Source organism: Oncorhynchus clarkii, chromosome 12 (genome assembly GCF_045791955.1).
Source record: "Oncorhynchus clarkii lewisi isolate Uvic-CL-2024 chromosome 12, UVic_Ocla_1.0, whole genome shotgun sequence".
NCBI lineage: Eukaryota > Metazoa > Chordata > Actinopteri > Salmoniformes > Salmonidae > Oncorhynchus > Oncorhynchus clarkii.
Genome location: NC_092158.1, coordinates 66598476 through 66617966, shown reverse-complemented (window position 1 = coordinate 66617966; position 19491 = coordinate 66598476). Strand labels below are relative to the sequence as shown.

General features: G+C 40.3%; 3 protein-coding genes across 3 annotated transcripts; all 3 read left to right on the top strand.

Moving 5' to 3' along the window:
* The first annotated feature begins 2239 nt into the window (after positions 1-2239).
* LOC139422166 (interferon a3-like) lies at positions 2240-3364 on the top strand. Its single transcript, XM_071173322.1, has 5 exons — positions 2240-2389; positions 2548-2619; positions 2781-2930; positions 3070-3168; positions 3275-3364. Exons 1-5 carry the CDS (start codon positions 2240-2242, stop codon positions 3362-3364), a joined length of 561 nt encoding a protein of 186 aa, XP_071029423.1.
* Positions 3365-11953: 8589 nt separating this feature from the next.
* LOC139422165 (interferon a3-like) lies at positions 11954-13338 on the top strand. Its single transcript, XM_071173321.1, has 5 exons — positions 11954-12103; positions 12263-12334; positions 12742-12894; positions 13036-13134; positions 13252-13338. Exons 1-5 carry the CDS (start codon positions 11954-11956, stop codon positions 13336-13338), a joined length of 561 nt encoding a protein of 186 aa, XP_071029422.1.
* A 2127-nt stretch (positions 13339-15465) lies between these two features.
* On the top strand, positions 15466-18531 carry LOC139422510 (interferon a3-like). Its single transcript, XM_071173668.1, has 4 exons — positions 15466-15600; positions 15769-15951; positions 17971-18143; positions 18456-18531. The coding sequence occupies exons 1-4, from the start codon at positions 15466-15468 to the stop codon at positions 18529-18531; spliced, it is 567 nt and encodes a 188-aa protein (XP_071029769.1).
* Positions 18532-19491: the final 960 nt, after the last annotated feature.

Sequence of the window (19491 nt, the reverse complement as noted above, 5' to 3'; positions counted from 1 at the left end):
CTGTATCCCAGAGGTGGAAATTATAATGGTCCAAAGTCCAACGCTTTCAAAAGAGGTGATGCTCAGGAGATCATGAGTGTCTACAATTTCTGCGTTAGTCAAGTTCAATCGCATGGTTACACGAAGTGTTATTCTGATTACAGGAGGGGGAAAGGTTTAGACACGAGACTTGCGTTTCAACTAGCCAGCGAGCTCTTCCAACAAAACCTAACTCTTGTGAGTTAATCTCAGGGAGCTCCAAGACCTTCTTGCTCGACAATATATGACCTATTCGGAATGTGTACGTTCTTGGTTATGTTTCATTTGTTAACTTTAACTTGTTGCACAATTTTTTATTTCTACTATTATTATTCAAGTAATCACATGGATATTGATTTTAATGTTGTTTGTTGTTTACTATTTCAGGTCAGAGACATGCTACTGCGTCAAAACATTCCAATTGGTGATATGGTTTAGAACTACTTCAAACAGCTGGACGACTTACTTTCACCTGAGGTAAAGCATCTTATAGGTTGCATTTTACTGAGAGGGCTGGAGTGGGCCTAGCCTATACCTATGGTGTATAATGTATTCTTTTCACTTAAGCGTTTTTCATTTCAGCGCTACAGCTTGTGCTCGTGGGAGGTCGTGAAAGCTGAAATGTGGAGCATCCCGAGGGATTTTTATAAGAAATCAAAAATGCCAAGAACACACGTGTGAGAGTAGCACTACTTTTAGTTCATTTCTGCAAAACATGTAATTTTGATGATTAAATTAAATGTACCACTGTAAGCTTCATATGTTTGTTATTTATCCGTGTTGCAAATTATTTCCATGTAGGCTATGATATTTAAATTAAGATACAAACACGCCTTACATTGGTTGAAATTGTGCTAGCAATTTTGTAAAATTCTGTGGTGTGATACAACCTTGAAATACAACGACTTTTTCGTTTAAATGTTATACTAAATTAGATGTTATTCCTACTAACAATTGCATATCAACATCATCTTCAATGAAATACAATAAACTCCTTTACAATACTCTGAATTCCAGCCATACTTTCCCGCCCTTTCAGACATCATCATATCACTGCAAAACATTGTTGATTCAGATAGTTATTACTTCTAGCAAGTGCATGATATCCAGTAAATATGTAACATAATTATAACTCCACATTCTGAATGTTAGTTCAATGGAGTATAGCAATCGCTAACCGTGCTGTTACTCTTCAGTCTCTACAGTGGAAAGATAATAGATGCAGAGGTAACATCAACTCACATATCTGGATAAAAGTCCAATAAAAACACATGAATACGGAATACTTTGACAAATGATCTACGTGATAGACATATTTTACTCACAAGTGCGTGTAGGCCCAGATTCAAAAGCACCCGAAATACAGTCTCCAATTTAAGCACTAATGTCAAGGTAAGCAGTATTGTCAAGGTCTATACTGCCTGTGCACTGCATAGGCTACCAGTGTCTTATTCTGAAAACCGGGTGCAGAAAGGTGCTCGTCTACGAAATTAAATAAGACCACTAAAACCCGTTTCTAAAACGAAATATAGTAATGTTGAATGTGTAGTTGATATAACCCATACAACGTTGATCTGTATCTTTAAAAAGGAAGTTGAGGTCCAGAAACCACGTTCACCCTTTAAGCAAGTGGTTCCAACGTAGTTGGATACCATAGTTTCCGTGTGTAAATTAAAAGGTGATGCGTTTGCGAAGACGAGATTTAAACACAAGGGTTTCCGAAGTGAAAGGACAACGAAATGTTTGAAAAGAAATGCATATTAATTTACGCTGTCGTCTGACTAAAATGGATTCACAAGTAAATGTTTTTAATCTAAAACATGTTCCTGGTTGGTAATCCAATATTTCAAAAAAAATAACAAATCAGTCAAGAATTGAACAAGTCTTCGAGGGATGCACCTGTCCTTTCCGTGCGTTGTCTCCAGGCCGAAAAATATACTGTCAGGTATGAAAGCGCCTGTCTACCGGGACTTCCACCTTTCACTTTCGGAACACCTTTCAAAATCTTTGTATAAAATATCGACACAGATTGCAGCATGACAGAACTCTGGATTTCGAGAAGAGGGTCGATCAGGAAGGACACTTTATCTCTTTGTCCTTTGAGGAAAACTTATTTTTTTCCGGAATTATACAAAGTATAGGCTGTCTTTCGGAAGTCTGCCTAATTTTGCACCTCGGTTGATAGCGAACAGTCAGCGAACTACAGTACACCTACGATAAAATGGGTTCAATAAGCTTTTGGATGTGCTTGATCCTGACGATTTGCACCTGGCATAAAACCTTCGGATGCACTTGGATGAGGACACTTCCTAAGTCTCGGAGCATGTTCCAAGTGTTCAGCAACAACACCATAACGGTGCTTCGGGAAATGGTAGGATACTGTAATGTTTATTCACTTGTTCCTGGTCATTGAGCAGTTGTCATCTATTCAACATTTAATGTGCTGCTGCGTTTCATTTGATTCAGTTACTCGTTTATGTATACAATAATAATATTGCAATCATTTGATTCTATTTTTTGCCATCTCAGGGTCATGTGGTCTCTCGAGAACCTCGTATTACTTTCCCTTACGAGGAATACAGACATGTCGATCATTTCAAGGTAAGACATATGCATAGCCTACACTATTTAAAAAGGGTTTTGGTTCAACGTTTTTTCTCATAGTGTAGGCCATATAATTAGGTATTAACGAATATGCAAAATTTGCTATACTTTTCTGATATTCATAAGGCATGTACTAAAACAAATCACTCTTCTTCTAGGATGACGACAAGATTGTCTTCATTTCGCAAACTCTGAACGCTATAGAGAAATTGTACAGAAGTGATAACTATGATTCTTTCTGGGACCAGAATGTAGTTGACGAGTTTATGATTGACCTGCATCGCCAGACCTTGGAGCTGGACCAATGTGTAAGTCTATGTGATTTGTGATTTACTATTAACATTAATGCCAAAAGGCAAACATTATCCTATATTTTTTAGATTGCTGTATAATGTGATTTAAACGAATCATAACATAACATTAATGACTTATATTTTGTTCCAACAGGTAAAGGCTATAAGAGCTACACTACCAAAATCTGACAAAGGAGTGAACAAAAATATGAGCCTTCACTTCAAATTCCTGAAGAATTACTTGAAACGCGAGGTATGTCAATTTGTCTTACCAAGAGAGTGCATTCACCAAATAAGGATATGTGATGACACAACATGTGTCTATTCTAAAATATTACATGTGTGTTTCGTTCATGCAGGAATACAGCGCAAGCGGCTGGGAAGGCATAAGGAACGTGGTGCTGAAACACATGCTAAGACTAGTCACAATAATATTGACTAACCAATGAGCCTCGTGTGTGTGTAGAGATTATTTATTTATACTTCTATTTTTTCAACTATTTATTTACACGGTTATTTTTATATATGTTTTATTTATTTATTATGTGAATTCACAACTCTGCGAAGTAAAACACATTTTATACTGAATAATGTATTATGTGCTAGGTATTTTTAAGCTATAGAAAATGTAACAACGTTTTCATGCATTGATTTTTGTATTTATGAAGACCATTGCATACTGTATTTATTATTGCAACAATATTGGAAACGTTCGTTATTGTAACGATTAAATACATTTGAAATAAACTAATGTGACCTCTAACAGCTGAAATATATTTTTAATCTAACATATTTACATATGGGCCTAATAAAAAGGTCCTTAGATAGGCCTGATAATGTCACACAGTGTTGTTTTGTCTTAACTTGAAGACTGATGATATCACACAACCCGTGCATAATGGCTGGGAAACCCTTTAAATGCGTCCACAGTGGAGGCAAGATAAGAAGACATTTCAGCACCATGGCAAACAAACAGACAGGAACGGACATGATTACAGCAATCCTGAATGAATCGTGAATAATGATTAGTGAGAAAGTTAAAGACGCACAAATATCATACCCCCAAGACATGCTAACAGCATTACAGTAACTGCCGAGGTTTGCATTTTTTTGGAGATGGGGTATGATATTTCAAATCAAATCAAACTTTATTTGTCACATGCACCGAATACAACAAGTGTTGACCTTACCGTGAAATGCTTACTTACAAGTCCTTACCAACAGTGCAGTTCAAGAAGAGTTAAGAAAATAGTTACCAAATAAACAAGTAACAAATAATTCAAAGCAACACAATAAAATTAACAATAACTAGGAAATGTACAGGGGTACCGGTTCTGAGTCAGTGTGCCGGGGGTACAGGTTAGTTGAAGTAATTTGTACATGTAGGTAGGGGTGAAGTGACTATGCATAGATATTAAACAGCGAGTAGCAGCAGTGTACAAAACAAATGGAGGAGTGGGTGTCAATGTTCTGGCCATTTGATTAATTGTTCAGCAGTCTCATGGCTTGGGGGTAAAAGCTGTTAAGGAGCCTTTTGGTCCTAGACTTGGCGCTCTGGTACCGCTTGCCGTGCGGTAGCAGTGAAAACAGTCGATGAATTGAGCGACTGGAGTCTCGGACAATTTCATAGGCTTTCCTCTGATACTGTCTATTATTATATAGTTCTCGAAAGGCAGAAAGCTTTGCCCCAGTGATGTTCTGGGCCGTACCAACTACCTTCTGTAGCGTCTTACGGTTAGATAAAGACCAGTTGCCATACCAGGCGGTGATGCAACCGGTCAGAATGCTCTCGATAGTGCAGCTGTAGAAATGATTGAGGATCTGGGGACACATGCCAAATCCTTTCAGTCTCCTTAGGGAGAAAAGGTTTTGTCGTGGCCTCTTCACGACTGTCTTTGTGTATTTGAACCGTGATAGTTTTCTGGTGATCTGTACACCAAGGAATTTGAAACTCTCGATCTGCTCCAATACAGCACCATAGATGTTAATGGGGGTCTGTTTGGCCCGTGTCAGTGATTGGGTGCAGAGATTAGCGGAGTCAGGCGCAGGACACAGGTTTGAGCAACACAACTGAGTTTACTCACAAAAATTCTAGCAATATTTCAAATAGGAAAATACATACAAACTAACACCTACAACAACCACTAAGACACCAACAATCATGGACAGAACAGAAATGTATGCCAGAGGGTTAAATAAGGAACCTGATATGGGAATTGAAACCAGGTGTGTGTAATACAGACAAAAGAAAACGAAAATGAAACATGGATCGGCGGTAACTAGAAAGCCGGTGACGTCGACCGCTGAACACCACCTGAACAAGGAGAGTGGCCGGTTTCGGCGGAAGTCGTGACAGTACCGCCCCCAGACTCTAGATGTGAATTGGGGACCCCAATCAGAAACTATATCCTCAGGCACCCCGTAGTGCCGGATTACGTGGGTGAACAGGGCCTCCGCAGTTTGTAGAGCCATTGGGAGACCGGGCAAAGGAAGGAGGCGGCAGGACTTAGAAAACCGATCCACAATGACCAGGATCGTGGTGTTTCCCCGCGACGGGGGAAGATCCGTCATGAAATCCACCGATAGGTGTGACCGCGGTCGGTGTGGAATGGGAAGGGGTTGTAATTTCCCTCGGGGCAGATGTCTAGGTGCCTTGCACTGTGCGCATACCGAACAAGAGAAAACATAAACCCTCACGTCCTTAGCTAAAGTGGGCCACCAGTACTTCCCAGCAAGGCAGCACCCCGTCCGACCGATGCCAGGATGACCAGAGGAGGGTGACGTGTGAGCCCAACAGATCAAACGATCGAAGACATCAAACGGAACGTACAGACGCCCAGCTGGACACTCAGGGGGAATGGGCTCTGCATGTGACGCCCGCTCGATGTCTGCGTCCACCTCAACAGCCAACAGCTCCCGGTCCCCCACATCATAGTTTCGCTCCACCGGGCTGAGCTTCTTCGAAAAGAAGGGGCGGAGCTTTGGTGGCGTACCCGAGCGCTGAGACAGCTCAGCTCCTATCCCAGCCTCGGACGCGTCCACCTCTACTATGAATGCCAAGGAGGGATCAGGATGAGGCAGTACGGGAGCCGAAGTAAACAGAGCCTTCAGGTGACCAAAAGCCCTGTCCGCCCCAGCTGACCACTGCAGTTGCACCGGTCCCCCCTTCCACAAGGAGGTAATGTGAGCCACTACCTGACCAAAACCCCGGATAAACCTCCGGTAGTAGTTGGCAAACCCTAAGAACTGCAGCACCTCCTTTACCGTGGTTGGAGTCGGCCAATTAGGCATGGCTGAAATGCGGTTATTTTCCATCTCCACCCCTGACGTGGAAAAGAGGTACCCTAGGAAGGAAGGAGACGGACTGTTGGAAGAACAGACATTTCTCCGCCTTGACGTATAGGTCATGTTCCAACAGTCGACCAAGCACCCTGCGCACAAGGGACACATGCTTGGCGCGAGTAGCAGAGTATATTAGAATGTCATCTATATACACCACTACACCCTGTCCGTGCAGGTCCCTGAAAATCTCATCCACAAAGGATTGGAAGACTGATGGAGCATTCATTAACCCATACGGCATGACGAGGTACTCATAGTGCCCAGAAGTGGTACTAAGTGCCGTCTTCCACTCATCCCCCTCCCCCCGGATACGCACCAGGTTGTAAGCGCTCCCGAGATCCAATTTTGTGAAGAAGCGCGCCCCGTGCAATGACTCTGTCATACTGGCGATGAGAGGTAGCGGGTTACTGTATTTTACCGTAATCTGATTTATACCTCGATAGTCAATACACGGGCGTAAACCTCCATCCTTCTTCTTCACAAAAAATAAACTTGAGGAGGCAGGTGAAGTGGAAGGCCGAATGTATCCCTGTCCCAGAGATTCAGCGACATATGTTTTCATAGCCGCCGTCTCCTCCTGTGAAAGAGGATACACGGCACTCCTGGAAGTGCAGCACCTACCAGGAGATTTATCGCACAATCCCCTGTCGATGGGGTGGTAATTGAGTCGCCCTCTTTTTACAGAAGGCGAGTGCCAAATTGGCATATTCGGGGGGAATGTGCATGGTGGAAACCTGGTTTGGACTTTCCACCATAGTGGCACCTAAGGAAACACCTACACACCTCCCTGAACACTGACAGGACCATCCCTTGAGAGCCCTCTGTTGCCACGAAATAATAGGATCATGAGAGGCCAACCAGGGAAGGCCCAACACAACAGGAAACGCAGGAGAGTCGATCAGGAAGAGACTAATTCTCTCCTCGTGACCCCCCTGTGTTCCCATAGCAATGGGAGCTGTGACCTCCTTAATTAGCCACAACCCCAAAGGACGACTATCTAAGGCATGTACAGGTAAGGGAACATCAACAGGAACAATAGGGATCCCTAATCTATGTGCCAAGGAGCGGTCAATAAAGTTCCTAGCTGCGCCTGAATCTACTAGCGCCTTATGCTGGGAATGCGGGGAAAACTCGTAGTCATCCAGAGTCGGGCCTTCCCTTCCGCAGATGGCGTTGGCCCACTCCAGGTCTTTTCCAGTCAGGCAGGAGATGAGGGAGCTCACTCTCTCACGTCCCAAAGGGGCCGGCTGAACAGCTGTCAGGTAGAGCTCCAGCTGGAGTAGGAACCCCTGGCACCCGGCAGCTGTTCCGTGATACACTCCCGGGAGCGAAAGCCGAATCCCACTGGGTCCTGACGACGGAAGGGTGGACATTGGTGTAGGTTGAGGTGCGGGCGGAGGTGATGATGTTGTATTTACAGGAAAGCCTCCTCTCTCCCATCTGTCCATTGTTTGGACGCGCTCCTCTACTGGGAAAGAAAGACTGGCTGCACCTGCTGACTCCATTTGAATGGTCTGTGATTCTATCAGCGATTGGGTGCAGAGATGTAGCGGAGTCAGGTGTAGGACACAGGTTTGAGCAACACAACTGAGTTTACTCACAAAAATTCAAGCAATATTCCAAATAGGAAAATACATACAAACTAACACCTACAACAACCACTAAGACACCAACAATCACGGACAGAACAGAAATGTATGCCAGAGGGATAAATAAGGAACCTGATATGGGAATTGAAACCAGGTGTGTGTAATACAGACAAAACAAAATGAAAATGAAACATGGATCGGTGGTGATTAGAAAGCCGGTGACCACACTGCCAGTTCTCTGACCTCCTCCTTAGACTGGCCGTTGTGGGTGATCAGGCCAACCACTTTGTGTCGTCAGCAAACTTAATGATGGTGTTGGAGTCGTTTTTGGCCACGCAGTTATTGGGTGAACAGGGAGTACAGGAGGGGACTAAGTACACACCCCTGAGGGGCCCCAGTGTTGAGGATCAGCGTGACAGATGTTTTGTTGCCTACCCTTACCACCTGGGGGCGGCCCATCAGGAAGTCCAGGATCCAGTTGCGGAGGGAGATGTTTAGTCTCAGGGTCCTTAGCTTAGTGATGAGTTCCTGGGAAATCAGTATGTCTTTCTCGTCAGACTTGTTAAAGAAAAAAGCTTTTTCCAGTTCGTTGTGAGTAATCGCTGTTCTGATGTCCAGTAGATATTTCCGGTCGTAAGAGATGGTAGGGAGAGGGAGAGGGAGAGGTGTGGTGCCAAGACAAGTAAAAACATAAATGACAAACAACGCAAAAAAACAATCTATTTGTGCATCTGGGTAGGCATATAACGTGAACGTCTAGCAAACGAAAGGCAGCGAGTTTGTATCTCATCACAGACAACCTTATCATTTTAAGTAACGTTGTAATGGTAAGAGTTTATTTTGTCCTTGTGGTATAATATTTTAGCTTCTGTAACTTTCTCACTTATTATTCAAAGATTCATACACGATTATCAAAAATTATTGTAGAATCCACATAAATGTAGAAGTTCTTAGAAGCATATTCTTATTTTGTTTACAGTAAAAGTGACTCCAAAATGACACAAAACATGATCTATCATTAATTTCTATTGGACACAAAATAAATCTGAAACTTAACCAAAACAAACAGCAAATGCAACCAACTAGTTTGTAGAGTCGCAAACTGGATTTAGTCATTGGGAGCTATCAAAATGGGACCAAATACGTGTTACTACTTCAATACACATATAAGTTCATTTCTCCCAATACTTTTGGTCCCCTAAAATGGAGGGGGTATCTACAAAAAGTGTTGTAATTTCAGAAAATATGTCAGATCTCCCCAAGGAGATGTGGGTGTGGAGTCAGGCGCAGGAAAAACAAGTCCCGAAAGAAAAGGGCGTTTCATTTAACAAGTTCAAAATAACAGGACTCCGGACTACAACAGTAGCCACAAACCATACTAAAACACAGTCCAGGGAAAAAACACCTGTTAAAAAATTAACAAGAGAAAACGCAACCCAAAACTTACTGACAGTCAAACAAAAACAATCCCGCACATAACCCAAAGGAAATGGCGAGATTAAATACCCCCTCTAATTAACCAAAATGAAACCAGGTGAAACACAAAACAAACATAACCAAAAGAAAAGGAAAAAAAAAAGGATCGGTGGCAGCTAGTAGACCGGTGACGACGACCTGCCGAGCGCCGCCCGAACAGAGAGAGGAGCCACCTTTGGTGGACGTTGACGCAGGCCTCGAGGACGACCCAGAGGGCGAGGTGCAGGGCTATCAGGATGGAGGCGGTGGAACTCACCCAGCAGAGATGGGTCCAAGATGCCCCCCACCGGTACCCAACACCTCTCCTCCGGACCGTAAACACGCACTGAAACGGCGACAGGTCCGTGGAGGAGTGGCGAAGTGAATTCTGGGCCATCTCGGCCCAGGGAACGAACCTCGCCCATTCTCCAGGCCGGTCCTGTCAATACGACCGCAGAAACCTGCCCAGATCCTGGTTCACTCTCTCCACCTGCCCATTACTCTCAGGGTGAAAACCAGAGGTCAGGCTGATCGAGACCCCCAGACGCTTCATGAACGCCTTCCAAACCCGGGAAGTGAACTGGGGACCCCGATCAGAAACTATATCCTCAGGCACCCCGTAGTGCCGGAAGACTTCTGTAAACAGGGCCTCGCAGTCTCTAGGACCGGGCAAAGGGAGGAGACTTGGTGATGTTGTATTTGTTCATTGCATTGCACAGTAGGCTATTACCTTATTAATCATAGTATCCGTGTAATTCATTGTATTAATATTATTCACAAGGAAATTCATATTAAAGTTATTTGTTATGTTTACTATTTTTCCCGGGTTAGAAACATGAGTGTGCATCTTAACCCTCGCATTGGAGACAAGGTGAAGAACTACTTCAAACAGCTGGATGACTTTCTTTCACATGAGGTAAAACATCTCCTATGTTTACTTTTTTGTTTGTTTTTGGGACCCTATACCTATGATGTAAGCCTATGTGTGCCATGTTTAATTTTAAAATAAAATAAAATATATTCGTTTCCTGCTTTTTCTTTCAGAATTCAGTTCGTGCGCACGGGAGGTCTTGAGAGTTGAAATAGAGGGCATCCTGAGACATTCTCAGAAGAATTTAACAAAAATGCCAAGAATGTACGTGTCATGGTAGCATGTTGTAGTTACATTTTGCATAAGTTTATTAAAACCTGTTTTATAAGTAATAGTGTTCTTTATAAGTAAAAAGTTCTAGATACAACCAAAAAGGGTTTTATTGATTGTTTCATATATATAACCCCTGAAGGTTCTATATAGAACCCTTTTCTAGAGTGTGTATAATATTTGAATAAACACACGCACACACAGCTTATATTTGTTAGAAATGTGCTAGTAATTTTGTAAAGATGTGTGTGTGACCTGAATGAACCGATTAATGAAGACGAATTTCTCAATGAAATGTTACCATAATACCATACCAACATCATCTTCAATGAAAAACAACAAAAGCCTTTACAATACACTTTTAAACAAGACATCATATAATTGTGGCATTTTATCACTGTAAAAAATGGTTTATTCATGTAGTTATTAATAATATAAAGTATATACTGCAACATTATATTTTGAATGTTAGTTCAATGGAGAGTACCAATCGCTCTTAAAACAAAGCCTATACTCTTCAGTCGCTGGGGAGGAAAGGTAATAGATGCAGAGGTCCCATCAACTTACATAACCGGAGGAATAAATAAAATATGTATTTACAAGCCCATTAAAGACAAGACTATTGAATACAGAGACAGATTATCTACGTGAAAGAAGTATCATACGCACACATTCCTAATGGCCCAGATTCAAAAGCCCCCGCAATATAGGCTCAAATTTAAGCAGTATTCCCAAGGTCAGTACTGCCTGTGCACTTCATAGGCTACCAGTGTCTTTTTCTGAAAACCGGGAGCATATAGAAGGGGGTCTATCAAAATATTTCAGACCACCCAAACCTGTTTCTAAAACGAAATAAAGTAATGTTGAGGTTCTATTTCATACAACCCATACAAGGTTGATCTGTATCTTTACATAGACAGTTGGGGTCCACAAACCACAATTACCCTATAAGCAGGTGGTTACAACGTAGTTGACACCAAAGTTTCTGTGTGCAACTGAAAAGGTGTTGCGTTTTCAAACATTAAATACTTTGGTTTTCGAAGTGAAAGGCCAAACTAAATTTGTTCTATATGGTGATATTTATTTAGGCCATAGTCCGATGGATTCACATGTTTATTTTTTTCATCAAAATAATCCTGGTTGAAAGGTCAAAATTTCGTGATAAAATAGCAAATAGCTGAAGATGTAACAATTATTCGAGCGATGCACCTGTCCTTTCGATGCATTTTCTCCACACGTACAAAAACACTCAGGTATGAAAGTGTAAGGGAACTTCCACCTTTCACTTTTTGAACACCTTGCAGACTCGTTGTATAAAGGATCGACACAGGTTGGAACATGGAAGAACTTGGGTGGCAGAACTGGTATTGATCAGTCAGGAAGAACACGTAATATCTTTATCCGTTGCGGACAACTTACTTTTGTCGGAATTATACGAAGTAGTCTATCTTTCGGAAGTGCACCAACGTTGATTGCGGACAGACCGAGAACTACAGTAGACCTACGCTAAAATGGGTTCAATCACCTTTTGGATGTGCTTGGTCATGACGATTTGCACCTGGAATAAAACCATCGGATGCACATGGAGGAAGACACTGCCTCGGTCTCCGAGCATGTTCCAAGTGTTCAGCAACAACACCATAACGATGCTTCAGAAAATGGTAGGATATAGGGTCATGTTTAATCACTTGTTCCTGGTCATTGAGCTCTTGTCATCTTTTCAACATTTCATGAGCTGCTGTGTTTCATTGAAATTACCTGACTCCTTTTTGTACAATAATAATAATGCAATATTTTGTTTATATTTTTTGGCATCTCAGGGTCATGAAGTCTCTCGAGGACCTCAGATCACTTTCCCTGACAAACAATACAGACAAGTCAATAATTTCAAGGTAAGAAATATGCATAAAAAATGTTTTGTTCTATCCATAACCTTTTTTTCTAAGAGTGGATTAAACACTGAATTCGGGAAGTATTCAGACCCCTTCACCTTTTCAACATTTTGTTATGTTACAGACCATTTCTAAAATGGATTACAAATAAATAAAAAAACATAAAAAAACGTTTTGGCTTTGTCATTATGGGTTATTGTGTGTAGATTGATGAATGAAATCATATTTATTACATTTTAAATTAAGGCTGTAACGTAACAAAATGTACAGATAGTGAAGTGTTCTGAACACTTTTCCGAATGCACTGTATATAATTAGGTTAAAACGAATTTACAATTTGCTATAATTTTTCGATATTTGCCATCAATTCATAAGGCATATACTAATACAAATCACTCTTCTTCTAGGCTGACGAACAGATTGCCTTCATTTCGCATACTCTGAACGCTATAAAGAAATTGTTCAGCAGTGGTAAATATGAGTCCACCGCCTGGGACCAGAAAGGAGTTGACAAGTTTATGAATGACCTCTATCGCCAGACCTCGGAGCTGGACCAATGCGTATGTCATTTGTGATTTTCGCCTCTTTAACAGTAATGCAAAAAGGAAAACATTATACTATCCTTCTTGATTATAATATAAGTGGTTACATGTTAATCAAAACATAATATTAAATGAATGATTTGTATTTTGTTCTAACAGGTAAAGGCTATGAAAACTAGACTGTCAAAATCTGTCAACAGAGTGAACAAAAAGATGAGCCTTCACTTCAAGTTCCTGAAGCATTTCTTGAAACGCGAGGTAGGTTGATCCATTTGTCTTACAAAGAGAGTACATTCACCAAATCTGGATGTTTTTATGTGATGATACAATATGTGTCTATTCTAAAATATTAACAAGTGTATTTCGTTTATGCAGGATTACAGCGCGAGCGGCTGGGAAGACATAAGGACAGTGGTGCTGGCACACCTACAAAGACTAGACACAACATTAAGTAGCAAATGAGCGTTATGTGTGTGTTGTGTAGATATTTGTTATTTATATATCTATTTATCTATTCATATATCTAACTATATCTTTTTACATGTTTACTTATTTGTTTTTTTAACGTATTTATTTATTGTGTAGTCATGTATTCACAACTCCGAGGAGTAAATATTTTTTTATTCTGAATAGTTATGTGATTGACTTAGGCTATACATGGCCTAATGTATCAATGTTTCCGTGCATTTTTTTTATTCATGAAGGCCATTGCATACTGTATTTATTATTGCAACCTGATAGGAAATGTTTGTTATTGTAATAATGAAATATATTAAAATTAAATAAATGTGTCCTCTACAGCTGTAATCTTTTTTAATCAAATCAATTCTAATTTATCGCATACACACATTTAGCAGATATTTTAACGGCTGTAGCTATATGCTTGTTTTTCTAGCTCTACCACTGCAGTAATATCTGACAATACAAAACAATACACACACATCTAAAATAAAATTAATGGACATAAGAAACATAGAAATATGTCGGAGTCCGGAGTATATATACACAGTACCAGTCAAAAGTTTGGACACACCTCAGGGTTTTTCTTTATCTTTACTATTTTCTACATTGCAGAATAATAGTGAAGACATCAACACTATGAAATAACACATATGGAATCATGTAGTAACCAAAACATTGTTAAACAAATCCAAATATATGTTATATTTGAGATTATTCAAAGTACCCACCCAGCTTTGATGTCTGCTTTGCACACTCTTGGCATTCTCTGAACCAGCTTCAGGAGGTAGTCACCTGGAATGCATTTCAATTAACAGATGTGCCTTGTTAAAAGTTAATTTGTGGAATTTCTTTCCTTCTTAATGCGTTTTAGCCAATCAGTTGTGTTGTGACAAGGTAGGGGTGGTATACAAAAGATAGCACTATTTGCTAAAATACCAAGGCCATATTTCTGTCAGGAACAGCTCAAATAAGCAAGGAGAAGTGACAGTCCATCATTACTTTAAGACATGAATGTCAGTCAATGCGGGAAATTTCTAGAACATTGAATGTTTCTTTAAGTGCAGTTGCAAAATCCATCAAGCACTATGATGAAACTGGCTCTCACGAGGACAGCCACAGGAAAGGAAGACAGAGTTTATTAAGACCCTGATGGAACAGGTGTTTTCGAACTGGGTTGGAAAAAAGCCTGCACCTTCTCCTGCTGGTCTCCAGGACCGTGCAGACAGTTTTGGTGACCACTTCCCTACAGTATAATATACTATGATCTTTACAGTTAAACAGACTTTGAATATTATGAATTAATCCCAACATTATTTAGAAAAAGGGAGAAATGAACCAATGCCAAGTTTTGACCTTGCAGAGTCAAAAACGTGCACAGCACTATGACACACACACACACGCACACACACACACACACACACACACACACACACACACACACACACACACACACACACACACACACACACACACACACACACACACACACACACACACACACACACACACACACACACACAAAGAAAATAGAAAGTTCCAACAAATCATGTTGTCGTTGCTTGTCAACTTTGCATACATAGCAGACAACAGTAAGGTGAAAGTTGGTTACGTCATTGTGAAAATTAAAGTTGGGAGATGTGGGTATTGACGCTGACGTTTCCCATTCACTTTTCCGTTGTAGCGCAACAGCAAAGGACTACGGAACAATATTTCGGACTAACTTTGATCGAAAACCACTAAATGAATGTCTTATATGGCTACATTTCTTAAGAAGTTTGGGTTTTCGCCTTCGACGATATTATCAGACTTTTTTTTCGGTTCAAGCGAAGTTATTAGCAGTTGAAAGCAAAGCTCGCGAATAGCCTATAGTCGCTAGTAATAGTCAAGCCGATATCTAAAATGAATAATCTTACCTTGTGATTCAATTATAATTTAAAGCTGATTTCAAGGAGAATGTGAATAGATTTACTTGGTTTTTTTTTCGGAAGTCACCGCCTCCGGTAGGTTGATCGGTGGGAAATTCTCCATACAGTTTTCCCTTTCCCAATTCCAGATTAAACTACTTAACACAATGAATATGTTCAAACTCATATGGAAAACTAACAGCGAAACAAATAGCTGTTTACAATGTATACAATGCAGAGCTGGACTTGTATTGTTCTTATTATTTGCAGTATGCAGAGCGTGTGTCATTGCTGTGACTGGATCCGACACCACTACGGTCACTTGAGCGCAGAATACCTTTCCCTGCTGGACCAGATGGTGAGTTATTAGCACACTGTAAGAGGAGACTGAATGCATGTATTAAGGACAGCAAAACAACCAACCAAGTAAAATAGTCATATGTTTCATGTTTAGCATCTGTGTTAGAAAACTGTTAGCCTATATTTGAATATACATACTAAAAGGGCGCTAAGGCTATAATGACAGAGATATCAAGAGACGCTATCTACATTAGGCCTACTGTACTGTAAAGTCAGATTCCGGAACGAGGCCATCTATAAAATCACAAAACTGTTTGATGGGAATATGAAGTCCGTCACCTGGAACAAGAAAAACCTGGACGATTTCCTCAAAATTCTAGAAAACCAATTTGAGAACCTTAATTCCTGCGTAAGTAACGGGTCTATTTAAAGTATAATCCCTGTTCAGGTCAGGGTTCTCCAATCCCGTTTATGTCGAGGTACCCTCCTGTAAGTTTTCGCTCCAACCCCAGTTGTAACTAACCTGGTTAAGTTGATCAACTACCTATTTAATCAGGTGTGGTAGATTAGGGTTGGAGTGAAAACCTAAAGGAATGCAGTTCTCCAGGAACAGGGTTGGAGAGCCCTGGTTTTGCTGTAGCCTACTAACTCTACAAGTGGAGAAATTGACTTATAAAGTACACATATGTTCAACTTTTTCCACATTTTGTTACCTTACAGACTTTTTCTAAAATTGATCAAATTGATTTTTCCCCTCTTCAGTTTATACACAATACCCCATAATGACAAAGCAAAAACCGTGTTTTAGATATTTTGTCAAACATAATAACAATACAAAACTGAAATATCACATTTACGTAGGTATTCAGACCCTTTACTCAGAACTTTGTTGAAGCACCTTTGGAAGTGATTACAGGCTTGAGTCTTCTTGGCTATCATGCTACAAGCTTGGCACATCTGTATTTGAGGAGTTTCTGCCATTCTTCTCTGCAGATCCTCTCAAGTTCTATTCGGTTGGATAGGGAGCGTCGCTGCACAGCTATTTTCAGGTCACTCTAGAGATGTTCGATCATTTTAGCGTAAGTCCGGGCTCTTGCTGGGACACTCAAGGACATTCAGAGACTTGTCCCAAAGCCACTTTTGCGTTGTCTTGGCTGTATGCTTAGGGTCGTTGTCCTGATGGAAGGTGAACCCTCGCCCCAGTCTGAGGTCCTGTATGCTCTGGAGCAGGTTTTCATCAAGGATATCTCTGTACTTTGCTCTGTTCATCTTTCCCTTGATCCTGACTAGTCGCCCAGTCCCTGCCAATGAAAAACATCCACAGCATGATGCTGCCACCACCATGCTTAACCGTAGGGATGGTGCAAGGTTTCCTCCAGACGTAATGCTTGGCATTCAGGCCAAATATATTTCATAAGACCAGAGACACTTGTTTCTCATGGTCTGAGAGTCCTTTTGTCAGGGAGGTGCCGTTTGGCAAACTCCAATCCGGCTGCAATGTGCCTTTTACTGAGGAGTGTCATCCGTCTGGTCATTCTACCAGAGATGGTTGTCTTTCTGGAAGGCTCTCCTATCCCCACAGTAGAAATCTGAAGCTCTGTCAGAGTGACCATCGGGTTCTTCGTCACCTCCCTGACCAAGGCCTTTCTCCCCCGATTGCTCAGTTGTGCCAGGCGGCCAGCTCTGGGAAGAGTCTTGGTGGTTACAAAGTTCTTCAATTTAAGAATGATGGAGCCCACTGTTTTCTTGGGGACCTTCAATGCTGTAGAAATGTTTTGGTACCCTACCCCAGATCTGTGCCTCGACACAATCTTGTCTCAGAGCTCTACGGACAATTTCTTCATGTCCTGGTTTTTGCTCTGACATGAACTTTCAACTATAGGACCTTAAATAGCAGGGTGTGACTTTCTAAATCATGTCCAATCATTTGATTTTACCTCAGGTGGACTCCAATCAAATTATAGAAACACCTCAAGGCTGATCAGTGGAAACAGGATGCACCTGAGCTGAATTTTGAGTCTCATAGCAAAGGGTCTGAATTCTTATGTAAATAAGGTATTTCTGTTTTTGCATTGTCATTATTGAATATTGTGTGTAGATTGATGAATCATTTTTTTCTTTAATCCATTTTAGAATGAGGCTGTAACGTAACAACATTTGGAAAAAGGGAAGGGGTATGAATACTTTCCAAACGCACTGGATATGGGTTATTACAGATTTTGAGCCCGTTTGCGACATCACATAAATAATATTGCAGCAATGAGAAATGTAAATTATTGTGGATTATAATTAATGGAAAGTTTTCATGGGCTTTGATGCATTTTTCATTATGGCAAATCAAGTTTGATATTTTAAAGTGGAAATTACAATCTTTAGAATCCTTTTCAAACATTGAATACACATTAAATTTCAATTTCCTGCCGTGCAGAAAAATTCTCAGAAAAAAAGGGATCAAATGAATATACTACATCTGCATGATGCTAAAGTATTGTTTCATTTTGTCCGACATGTATCACCTGCCATGAAACCTGAGAGGAGACTGAAGCGGTACTTCAAGAAGTTGAATAGGAAGGTTCTGAGAAAAATGGTGAGTTTGATTTCGTATGGAAATGTGTTTAATACATGTAATCATGAATATAAACTAGGGTAAACAGGAGCAGTGTTCTTTAAAACAAAATAGTGAGTACTGGGGACATATGTATTAAGCATCTCAGAAGTGCTGATCTTGTATCAGGTCTCCTCTGTACTTATTTATAGTGATCTTGAAGACAAAACTGATCCTAAATCAGCTCTTCTACTCCGAGAAGCTTAATGCATATGGCACCAGTTCTTTCTATGTTGTTCAAGACAATATGGTCACTATTTTGCCAAGAAAGTTCACCCCACTAATATTTGAAATGTTCTGTTTTTCAGAACTACAGTGCTCATCAGGAAAGAGATGAAACGTCATCTGCAAATATTGGATATCCTTGTGGCACAATTGTACTGACCATCCAGACTCATTTCAGAAGCTACACCCTTACCAGTTTATAAAGCATGAATACAATCATGTGGGACCCTGTCAGTCTATTTATTATATTTAAATAATACATTATCGTTTTTTATTTTAATAATTTATTATTTATATTTTGTATTTCCCTTTTGTACTTGTGTTGAACTGTAATGCCTGTCTACTTGAAAAAGCAGTGAAAAAATAATATTGAAAATCTGAATTAAAACCTATTTTGTATAAATTGTCCAAATTTCGTTCTTGTCTGAAACCAATGAGAGTGGATTTATAATATCTTATATAACCATCAGAGGGGATTCACATTAAACTTGTTGCTGATCAGTCACATGATCATTTCTACTTTAAGTTTATGTATGCTTGTACTTTCGTTTCTTTATGTAACTTATTTTTATATGTATTTATACTTTATGAGGGTTGCTGTTCATGTTTTTCCTGTTCGTTTTATGTGTGTTAATCACACTGGGGCTGTGGGCTGAAGGGGGTGGGGAGATCTGGGTGAGGAGTAGAGGATAATTTGGGGGACCAGGAACTTGACATTGTGGGATGTTTATTTATAAAGTCTGTCCAATGTATTAAACACCTGCATGTCTTACTATGATTGGAGGAGAAATAAGAAAAAAGACATGGAAAAAGAGACAAAAAACAAGCAATACTTTTAATGGATAATAGTTTAGTCCCCTGAAAAAGGCAGGGTGCGCAAAAAAATAAAAACAAATAATTTATATAGCTTAGTCATATATATATATATATATATATATAACTTTTTAAGTGGCATGGGGATCATGCTAATAATTCTCAATGGATTACTGAGGTCAATTCTTGTATGACATTAGACAAAGTGTGTATTAAATAGGCCAATGTGGCAGCACACAGTCCTTTCATAAGACTTGGAATTCCTGGATAGAATAGAGTTATTGTAGATATATCATGTGTATCCAT